The 12047-nt window shown below is 36.1% G+C and overlaps 1 protein-coding gene across 2 annotated transcripts in view; it reads left to right on the top strand.

The window, feature by feature from the left end:
- Positions 1-7182: 7182 nt before the first annotated feature.
- The window catches only part of LOC105225299 (ankyrin repeat domain-containing protein SOWAHB), a 96810-nt gene continuing 91945 nt past the window's right edge, over positions 7183-12047 (top strand). The window contains exons 1-3 of one of the 2 annotated variants that reach the window (XM_049458940.1): positions 7183-7473; positions 7660-8330; positions 8433-8635. In XM_049458940.1, coding sequence (XP_049314897.1) covers positions 7344-7473; positions 7660-8330; positions 8433-8609 — 978 coding nt within the window. In that variant the 5' untranslated portion in view covers positions 7183-7343 and the 3' untranslated portion in view covers positions 8610-8635. Of the gene's footprint in view, positions 7474-7659; positions 8331-8432; positions 8636-12047 lie in introns of those variants that run through there. The other variant, XM_049458941.1, reaches the window with a different exon arrangement.

Raw genomic sequence — 12047 nt, 5'->3', positions numbered from 1 at the left:
CGTAACTCACACCAGCGAGGTAGTACGGGGCTCTAAACCTGATTTTCCCATGAAATTCGCATTTCTTTGTATGTATATCGTAAATGACAAGAGCTGTGGAAAAAATGTCCATAACAAACTTGTAGAAGATTTTATTTGCTACAAAAAAGTTCCAAGGTCAAAATCGCTAACATTAATACTTCTCGAGATATTCGCCATTTTAAGTAAGGCTGTATGGAATTTTCATAGATTTTTTATTACGTATACATACATACCATCTATGAAAATTCTATAAAGCCTTACTTAAAAAGATGTTAAAGTCAAGATATGTTAAAGTCACGATAGCCTTCAATGCGCGTAGCGGTTCGCGTTTAATGTCTTCAATTGACTCGAAACGATTTCCCAAGAGCCGTCGTTTGAGTTTGCTGCATAGCCAGAAGACACACGGAACTAAGTCAGGCGAATGCGGCGGTTGTGGCACGATATTGGTTGAAATTTTGACGAAAAACTCACGAAGAATCAATGCAATATGCAACGGTGCATAATGCTGGTGCAAAAACTAAGAGTTGACGGCCCATGATTCCGGCCTATTTTTACGAATAGCTTCGCACAAATGACGTATAACACTAAAATAGTATTCTTTGTTGGCAGTTTGGCTGGTCGGAAGGATTTCGGAATGCACCACATTTCAATAATCGAAGAAAACTGTCAACATAACCTTGATTTTTAACCTGCTTTGACCTGGTTTTATTGGTTACGACTCACCTTTGCCACGATATTCGGCCGATTGATGGTCTATTTCCGGACCATAAGCATAGATCCAAGACTCACTGCCAGTTAAAATACGTTTCATGACATCCTGGTAGTCGGAAAACATTGTTTCAGAGATGTTAACGCGACGCTGTTTTTGAATTAATTTTGGTACCAATCATGCTTTCACTTTTCTTGGGCCCAAATGACCTTTCAAAATGGTTTCCACTGATCCTTCCGATATTCCAACAATGCCAATAAGATCTCTGACTGTTCGTCGCCGATTCTCAAACACTTATTCCTTTATTTTACTGACGTGTTGATCATCACTTGATGTTGATGGCTGTCCTGTACATAGTTCGTCGTCAGCGCGTTCTTGACTATCTTTGAATAATTTTACCAATCAAAAACACTGGCTCACGACAAAGAATTATCACTGAAGGCCTTATCTAACATTCTGAAAGTTTCGGCACCAGCAATTTGATTCCGTCCACAAAATTTAATTGATCTCCTTTGTTGAGTAAACTTCTATAAAGGCATTTATCCGAATTTGGAATAATGACGGCACATAGATGCCGATCATAGTGTTCCGATCTGAGCAATTTGTTTTAAGATTGTACTGGTGTACCGTGTTATCTATGACAAACATCATGAAGATATGTAGTTACCGTTCAGTTTGTACGAGAGCTATATGTTATAGTTATTCGGCATCGTCGGTTCCAGATCGATATCTCAGAAATTTAGAGACTAGTTCACGTACTTATATACAAGTACATACAAGATCTGGCAGACATAGCCAAATTGACTATGTCTGTGTATTGTATAACCTATTCAAAGCATAATTACTATTTATTTTTCTACATAGCATCCTTAAAAACTCGAAAACCTGCCATGGCCGCGTGTTCTCCCTATCCGATTTGAAATCTGCTCCGCGAGGGACTTTTTTCAAGTTTTAAAAGTCGTACAGAGCGAAATCTGGATTGTACCATACAGTACGTTGGCTGCAGTTCATAGCCCAGTCAGACCAATTTTTTCGCCACTATGGCGACACTTGTAACCATTTTTTCTTTCAAAGTAGGGGATCTAGTTCACAACTTGAAGACGCTAGACATACCCTTCCAGGTCGATACGACAACCTTCGCCGGAGAAGTTCACTCATTCAACTGTACTTCCATTTCGGATTGCGCAGAATTCACAGAAGCTCCAAATGGAGAAGTGTTTTAACCAGACAAACGTCGTACCGGTTTATCCTTTGAGTCAAAGTTATAATCACTTCACTAGATGTATTTTTATAATACAAAAAAGAAGCGCAAAATTATTTTGTAAGGATTCTATTTTTAAAAGTCTGAAGTCATAGTCATTTAGGCCATACCAACCAAGATAAGTGGTTTCAGTTTACACTCTATACTGCGGTAAAGTCTGGCCTACTTAATAGTTTCCATTTTATGCTATTAACTTTGGCTGATTCTTTTGACATTAAATTTTTGGAAGCATCAGGATGATATATGGATATGATGAAGAATGATAGAATACAAAATTACCCCAATGTGCTGGGGCTCACTAAGTGGTTCTGACTTAGGAGAGGCAACAATAAACCATAGGTCTCGGTGCAAACCTCATTTATTTCTATCTAGCTGTAACCCGAATGAATAGAATGTATTCTTGATAAGTCGCTTGTCTCTTTCACTAATCTTCGTGAGTTCTTGAGAACAGTTCGATGATTTTAAAATTACCTTTCGCTTTCTTTAATGGAAGTTTAAAAAGTAGGGTTCAAGAAATTTGTACCATATTGCTTAGCAATAGAATCGCCTGATTTTTTCTTGAAAATAATAATTGATAATAAGTTCCTTAATAGTAGTACCACACAGGAGAGAAAGTATCTGCGATCTCCTTAAAACGATTTCCACAAGTTTTGTTTATTTTCTATACACAAACAACTTTACTGCACTAAATGCTGCAATAATGCGAGGGAATATGTTCCGCATTCGCACTTGTCGCCTGACAACATGTCAAATGGAGCGCATCCGCCTTCCCAACCAACAGATCAGCGGCAAACCAAAGCAACAAAACTGCAACACATCACCAAGTTGATGAATTCCTTAGGTGAATACCAGCAGCACTCCACCGCTCAACTGTTTATCCAGCGATTCCACGGCGAAGGAGCTTGCATTCCTTACACCGTCAAATTAATTTGCATTCACTGGCTCACTTTCTTCATTCGCCTCGTCGCGTATAAATCTAATTTTAATGTATTAATTTGGGGCTGCCTCAGGCGTTGTGTGTGGCATGGCGATGCCTTGCAATTGTAATTGCAACTATAGCGCTGTTTAACTGTAACTTCACCTCTGCCTACAGCTGACTGCTGTCGCATCGCTTGAGTTAATGAAATTCCAAATGCTCCTGAGACATCGGGTGCGGATGCGGGGGGTATTCGTATTGCAGGAAATTATTAATTACCGCTGCTGTGTAACACCAGGGGGATCCAGTTTTATGAATGTACCACTGGCGCATGCCTAAATCCATTTACCACCCAATTTTTTGATGCGCCATTCGCGTACAATCGGAGTACGGTCCTTCGCTTGTTCGCACATGTTTCATATTTTTCAAAAAATTTCAAAAATGCGCTTTGCGTTTTTTTGTATTTACTTCGCGGTTTTTTGGGTCGTAGGGGAGACACCCATGTACATATACATACATACATATATGTATATACTTGTATGTAGTGCTTGTTAGGGCGCACGTGCCCCAGTACTGATTGTCAAATCAACATTGCTAATTTAATTTGGAACAGAGAGCAACAAATTCATACCTACTACTTCAAGGGCTTTTATATTAGAGCAAATACATATATGGGATTATAACATACTAATTTTTTAGATATTAAAATTCCTCTATATACATATATGTATGTACAGTGACTCACACGTCTAACCGGACGCGCGCATTGCCAATGATGGAACCCTCCAATTATATAGTGAACATCTTAAAAATGATACATATGATACATCAAATTAAAGGAAAAATCTTCTATTTTATTTTAAGAAACTTAAAAATAGTAATAAATTTATTCACTGCGTAAAATTTAGAGAAATAGCTCGCAACATATAAAATTCGTTCCACACAACTAACCGGATTTTTTAAAAAGCTAATGATTACTTATATTTCGTAGCATATCCTTTTGCAGATAAAACTGCTTCTAGTCGCCTTGGTATAGAGGCGACAAGTTTTTGACAAAATTCTGGTGGTATTGTGTTCCAAGCCTCCAAAATAGACCTTTTGAGCCCAGCAACATTGGAATACTGTCTTTAGTACACACTTTTCGACTGACTTCTTGTCATACGTGCTCAATAACGTTCAGATCTGGGGATTGGGCAGGTGTCCCCAGTACATGAGGGCAATTGTATATTAACCAAATACGAGCAATCTCCGATTGTGTGCTTCGGATCGTTGTCTTGGTAAAATTGTCTTTAATTCCCAATGTGACACATGACTGCTTTAAAATTTCCTTTAAAATGTCGACATATTGGAAACCATACATAATACCTTGCACAAAATGCAGGATGCCCCTTCCTTTAGCCGATATGCATCCTAAAACCATTACTGGCCCACCACCGTGCTTAAGTGTTGCCCTAGTATGTTTTGGCAAGTAAGCTTCGTTGGGACGCCGCCATACAAAACTTCAGCCATCAGATCCCTGCAACTTAAACTTGCTTTCGTGTATGAAAAGAACCTTGAAAAGGAAGTAATAATACGGTTTTATGATTACTAAATCAAAATTATGCCATTTGCCCTTTGTCAAAACTCATCAAGCCTTTTTAAATACAATTTCGCAAATTCTAGCCTATTCATTCTATTTTTTTCATGTATGTACGGCTTTTTTACAACTGCTGTACCATGTAAATCGAAGCTTCTAAGTGTGCGGCGAATTGTTTCAGCTGAAACCTTCTTCCCTTTTTCAGTTTCCAATATGTTTCTTACATTTTCCGCCGAGGAAAATGAATTTTTTTCAACAATTTTCAGTGTAAACTTTTCTTCGGCTTGTGCTAGCTTCTTTCCTTGACCAGCTCTACTAATATTATTGATCCTATTTTCCTTCTCAAACTTTTTTATAATATCGAAGACAGTTGAATTAATTCTTTTCACAATCTCCGAAATATCTTTAATGGTTTTTCTTTCTTCCCATAACTGAATAATTAGCTTCAGAATTTCGATACAAGAATGAGCACGTGGGGGTGTCATATTGTTGTGTGGCTTACTCACAGACTTACCGGTAACTACTAATATGCTGAAAATAATATTCAGTGTTTATTCCAGTGGAATTCCACAACTATCAGAAGTATCGTTACTTGTAGAAGGTTACTTCTTGTAATTTTCCGGTTAGTTGTGTGGAACAAATTTTATATGTTGCGAGCTATTTCTCTAAATTTTACGCAGTGAATAAATTTATTACTATTTTTAAGTTTCTAAAAATAAAATAGAAGATTTTTCCTTTAATTTGATGTATCATATGTATCATTTTTAAAATGTTCACTATATGATTGGAGGGTGCCATCATTGGCAATGCACGCGTCCGGTTAGACGTGTGAGTCACTGTATGTATATATAACCATACTTTAAAATAAATACTGATAATTAACAGAATGTATCCACCAATTCGGAAAACTCACCAATCGAAATGGGTTAAGACCGCTGAAATAACAACCCTTGGCCGGATGAAATCCCGGTCAATTCCTGTACGCAGAACCGGCTGTCGTGGGAATTGAAATTAGACAATAAGTCGACCAAATTCGGACGCAACTAACTTCCGACAAGCACTGACCGCCATTCACAGTGGAGCTATGAACACATTCACTGACTCCCTCTCAGTGAATGGCATATTAGGAGTCAAACCACCACCCATTGCAGACGAAGAGCTCGAGCTGCCGCGAGAAATGATAGTGACCCTTGCGCAGCTTCGTTCTGTATACTGTAGCAGATTAAACTCCTTCTTATTCAGAATAGACCGTGACATATCAAACATAAGTATGTCCTGCATGCAATGCGTCTCCACATGACACTGACCACATTTTTGTATGCCCTACTAACCCCACTCATCTAACACCCCTCTCCCGACCTCGTCGAAACGGCACGTTTACTGGGCTTTCCGTTAGATAACGTCGACGACAATCCATTCTATTCTTACTAACAACAACAACAACATATTTGGAAAATATTTCATAAAGTGTTTAGCTCATCCATAAGTTACATATCTAATAAGGAAAATTGCTCGTGTCTGATAAGAAATTGTAAATATTGTCGGTTGTCAGTCTAATAAATGCCAAATGTCAAAATTAACCTTGTTTTATACTGCACGTACAAACCGAATAGATACAATTTTTTTGTCTTTGGTAGCTTTTTTGTCTGACGGTTTTTATGTAATAGATTAATGAACTAATTGTGCGTTCTCCAAAACAGATTTTTCAGTTTCGAGAATATAAAAAGGTCTCAGTGATGCAAACTTGCAAAATTAGTAGTTGAGCGATGGTTCCAGCTTCGTGTCTGGCCAATATGACAGTTACCATATTTCAAAGCCTACCATAACCCACCTAAAAAACTGGCAAAAACTTAAAGATAACATATTGTTGCGAACTGCTTGCTAGTTTACTTTACTAAGTTCGTATCTCTGGTTTGACAAATAAGACCAAAAACCGTTAAATTCAATTTAACAAAATCTCTTTATTATGCAATTTGTCTACACTATAGCAGTTTACTCTTAGAACTGGATGATCACGTTGGCGCTGCCACGGCTTATATAGCCACGCACTCCTCGCTGATGCCGAAGTGTCCTTCTAGAATATTGCGTCTGGCAATTATAAGAACATAATGCTATACGGCGCCAAATGCAGCTATTGTTTAAGTAGACAACCAGACAACTGTCGCGCGCCAAATGCTTATAATAAGGGATGCATATAGCAATACAAATATCAAACTTAATACTACTTTTGTAACAATATAATCTTTATTGATAAATCAAATATATATTTTGCATAAATATATATATATGTATATACAATATTATATTATTTTTTTTGGCTTTCTTGCAATATTATATAGAACATACATACAATAATTTTTATCTTTACTGTACACAAGCAGAAAATCAAAAAAAAAATTAATACTTAATTTTACAAAATTATCATTTTAATTTTTGTAAAATACATTCATAACAAATGCAGAAATCAAACATATAATTTTTTCACTTTCACACTTAAATTCAATTTATTTAAAATTTCTTAATTTAACTTGCAAAACACAATCCACTCGCTGGTTTGCGCATATCTCGCTTGCTTGCGAGCAACCAAACGTCATTTTCGTTCGTTGACGGCGAAAATTGAAACTTTCCGCTGTGTTGCTTGTTTGTTTTTCGCTTATTCTTTCATTCCACGCTGATTTGCGCTCTCTGTTTTGGTATGTTTGACGTTCGTGCTGTCAGTTGTTCAGTTTTGTTTTTCTTTGCTTTGTTTTGCGTGATTGTTTGATTGCGTGAAAAATATTTAGAAATAATTGTATTTTGTGTATATTTACTTTAAAAATTGTGTTGGTTAAGTGTGTGTATAAATAAAAAGTTATAAATAATGGCTACAGCACCAACTGAGTTATCGATTGCCGAAATAAGAAACTACATGCTCAGTAATGATTCCAAGGTGACAAATCATGCGTTGGTTAAGCATTTTAAGCACTTTCTCACCAAACCCGAAACCCAAAGTGAGTCATTAACGAATGTGCACAATATTCAGCTTCCGCTGGTGTTTGCAAACAGCACCAAAAATCACTTTTAACCCAAACATTAAATACCAGCATCAATCTCACTTGTTGCTCGCATTCTGACCGTTTGTGCATCAGAAAGACGCTAATTTCACACATTTTGTCTTTTCCCTTCTTCCGTTGCAGATGAAGCGCGCAAATTGTTTAAAGTTTACGTCAATATTTTGTCAACAATAAGAAATGAAAATAATCAAAAGTATTTAATATTACGTAAAAAGTACATTCACGAACTGCCAAGTAATGATGTTGTTCAGCGTGCAGTCGCTGCAGCAGGAGCCGAAACAGTGCCCAGTAGTCCAGGAGGTATGTCAGTTATATCGGAAAGTGCTATTTTATCGCCTATGCGACAGCCTCCACCATACGTGCCACCACCTGAAGTTGCGGCAACCGATAATAATTGTGGTTGTTTAGATCAAATCGTTGAAGTGGCTACTATTGAAACAAATAAGACAGCTCAAACAGCCTTGGCAGAGTCTGAAAAGGAAGCGCTCACAAAGAAAAATCCTGAAGAAAATCATGAATTGGAAGTTGAAAAGCGTTTGAAAGCTATTTCCAAAGAAAGCCACAAAGAAAATAAGGAAAATATACCACGATTTTCGTTTTCATCTGAAGGCTCGGCAACTTCACTTAGCAGCAAGTCCAGTAAGGACACCATTGATTCTGATATTGATCCACCCGGCAGCAATGTGAGCGTCAAAGAGGCTACTCGTAAATTTAATCGGTTAGTGTCAGAAGAAGAAGCTAAAGCAGCGGTGGTTTCACCGTCTGCAAAAAAGAAAGCTGAAGAAAAAGACGAGGTAAGTTCTGCTAGCCAGCTAATATCTTAAATATTTTACAGAAAAATATTTTATTATTTTTAAATTTCCAATGATTATTCATATGAAAACGTGTCTTAAAAGTGTGACATTTTCCAAATTTTGCGAAGCAAAAGATATAAAAGAAGAAGTGACCATCATATTGTACATTGCCAAGACCAAATGCAACCAGCAGACTCAATAAAAAAGAACCTTGAAGAAAACGAACTTTGTGATAGCTCCGATGAAGACATCGATCTAAGCAATTATAAAAGTAATTGAACAAAATTTTGTGGAAAATTATTTTAAAAAAATTAAGCACAGCAATTTGTATTTATTAGCAAATTACATATGTATATTTGTTAAAATTTTAGTGTGCAGTTTATATTTAAATTTAGTTAGTTTTGCTGTATTTTAAAGTGCAAAATCATGTCATTCGAAAGTAATTTGTTTAAAATTATCTTAACTGTACTCTTTGCCAGTTTCCAAAATAAATAATTCTAATTGTTATACATATCCACATATACATATGTAACCACAACTACTTATATAGTTTGTATTACCAGTCCCTGAGGGTTATACCCACATTTGGGTTTGTGAATACTTTACGAGTTAATGCCACCAGCATGTTGTTCCTAAAAGAAAAGAAACTCTAGTTCAACAGACGTGCAATAATTATAAAAAGCTAAATGGAAAATGCTGCATTTAGCTTTCTTTTAAAGTTGTGGTTTGTTTAATTGTGTGGACAAATGTCCAATGGCACCTTCCGGCTAAAACGGTTGTAGCCGTGGTTAGTAGTTGGTGCTCATACATGCAGTGTAGCTAGCACAGACAGTTTATGCATGTTGCACAGTGGTCAAAAATTTTAACATACTTCCGACAAATTGTGATTTAAGATAATTTGTTTAGAAATATGAATCATTTTAAGATCTCAATAATCAAATTTAGTAAATAACCTTAGCCAATGAACGTAAGCATTTATCTGCAATAATTAATTTTTAGAGTTAGTATAAAATAAAACCCGTTGACTATTGTAATTTGTATTTTCGATAACACAAACAAATATTTTGTTAATTATCAACAAAAGCATGAATATCAAATTGGATAACAAGTATCAAAGTAAACTATTACAATTTAAAAATATAAAAAATAATTGAATTTAATTGTGTTGAATTCACGCTCCAATGGCACACAATAAAAAAATATACAACACAGGGTGGCACGAAATATTGATTATATATAAATTTTCAAAGTCTTAGACGCTATAAAAAAGTAAACTAAGTTATACCATATTTCAAATTAATTAACAAAAATAATGTTTCATTAATTTCACTTTTTAAAATAATAAAATTAAACGTTTAAAATTTCAATATAAATATCTTAAGTGCAACACTCTTTGGTTAATAAATCGACCCACTGTACCTGTATGCGCTAATAAATACTAGAATGCACTCCGTTAGCTGCATGACCAATATAAAATGTGTGGGAGATCACTCAACCCGACCATTCAACAGCACACCATAACTGCTTGTTGCCTAAATACCTACATATACTGGGTTTTTACAAAACAAAAAACAATTAATTTCTGCATTTTGTTCGCTACACTAACTACAAGAATTTTTATTTCTACGCAAGAGTTTTCTGCTGGTCATGGGGAATGTAAACCAGCCGACTGCAAAATGCCTGTGGGAAGTGTTGCAATCAAAACAAAAACAAGCAAGAAAGTGTAGCAAAACAAACACGTTACAAAGCAACCAACATGAGCATCATGAAACGGCTGTGGTACCACCACCGAACGGTGGAAATGGCAACGCGATTTTATAGCCCAGAAAGCGGCATCTTGCGCGGCTAAGTAAAAAAGTTAACCTGAATTTGTATATTATACAATTTTTATGCCCTGATATACCCAATATAAAGTTTCCAACGAAGTTTCTAATGCCCAAGGATAACGTCGAAGCTAAATGAAGTCGATTTAGCCAAGTCGGACCGTTTGTCTGTTTGTATATAAGCGAACTAGTACCACAGTTTGTGAGATATCGATCTGAAATTTTGTACACGTAATTTTTCCCCCAAGAAGCTGCTCATTTGTCGGAACCACCGATATTAGACCGCTATAGAATATAGCTGCCATACAAACTACCGATCGAAATCAAGTTCTTGTATGAAAAACCTGGTTTTATTATCAAGATAACCCCTGGAAATTTGACAGATTATTATCTAAGGTGAGGCTACAATCTCCGAACGTATTTAGATCGACATTCTACAATATATATGTATGTAGCTCCCATACAAGCTGATTAACGAAGAACTAAAGATCCTTTTATACCCTTCAATATATAAGAAATGCACCTGTGAAGGGTATTACAGCTTCGGTGCAGCTATAGTTCATGTTTTTCTTATTTATTAATTTTTTTCGCAGTCTTGCATGCAAAAATTACATTCGGCATACATATGTAAATACATATGTATGTATATCAAAAGCATAGGCGTCTGCCATTAGCATTGAAGATTTGCCATGCCATTGTCATAGCATGTTGATTAATTAGTGCAATGTTTGAAATTTATTTGTGAAATGTTGTCAATAATAGGCCGGAAGGTCTAATTTGCTTACAATTATTATGGACCAGTGTGTTAAGGTAAAGAACAAGTGAAATGTCATAAATTGTTTAAGTTAAAAAATTTGAATTCAAGGAAAGAAATGTTTAATATTCAAGTAGTTGGAGGAATTATGAAAAAAAAATCTCAAAAAATATTTATAGCCCCAACAATATTTACCGTTTATCAAGATTTAAAGCATTGCAGCTTACATGTTATTTATAACACACCACAGTGTGAAGATTTACCGTTAAATTGGCATTCATTCGAGAAACCTGCTTAGCTACTCTTTAGCATATCAGCACAATTATCGTTTTATCATGTAAAGCAAGACAGATTAGCATGCCGCAGCAGGCCCACCCAAGCGGCTAGACTAATTACAACGTCGCTTCGATTTTTCACTTGCCGCAACACGCGCTTTTACATAAGTAGATGCGTTTTCGCCAATTTTTTATCGCTGCATAACAGTTGTTTAACATATTTTAGTCTGCAAACGAGCATATTTACATACACTCACACATGTACTTAAGCGCAATCTCTTATTTGGTTGCTGTTTATTTTTAAGCTCCACTGCTACATTTCCACAGCTTAAACGTTTGCTGCGGCGACTGCTGCATCTACTTGTTCTCTGGAGCGTGTAAACTGTCAGTTTAATGTCAAGTTGCCCGCATAGAACCACCAGGCCAGCAATGCATTGCCAACACCGGCAATGTGGCAGCATGTTTGGGGCAATCGGCTGGCTGTTGGTATTCAGCGCCTTGTCAGCAACATAGCAGTGAATTTGAATTGAATAAATCCATTAATTTTATTAGCAGACGATAAAAATGTTCTGTTCTTTAATTTACAACAAGTACAACATTTTCGTCGCGTCTTCATCTATATGTATGTACACAGCTTTCCCTTGCAGGTGAAGACCACGCGACTCGTAGAATTTGTTTATATGCAATTATGTTCGTAAATGTGTTCAAGAGAGTATACATATGTACATATGTATCTATGAATTCTTGCTCATTTCTCTATTAAACTCAAGGCATGCAATAATGCATATTTAGACACAGGCTGCTAGAACCAACCAATGAGTCACTTTAAATATTCAAAACATTTCGACCAAATTGGAATTTTCAA

The sequence above is a fragment of the Bactrocera dorsalis genome, chromosome 5 (assembly GCF_023373825.1).
Source record: "Bactrocera dorsalis isolate Fly_Bdor chromosome 5, ASM2337382v1, whole genome shotgun sequence".
In the NCBI taxonomy this organism is placed as follows: domain Eukaryota; kingdom Metazoa; phylum Arthropoda; class Insecta; order Diptera; family Tephritidae; genus Bactrocera; species Bactrocera dorsalis.
Note: the sequence above shows the minus strand (reverse complement) of the source record. Positions and strands in the feature narration are given on the sequence as shown.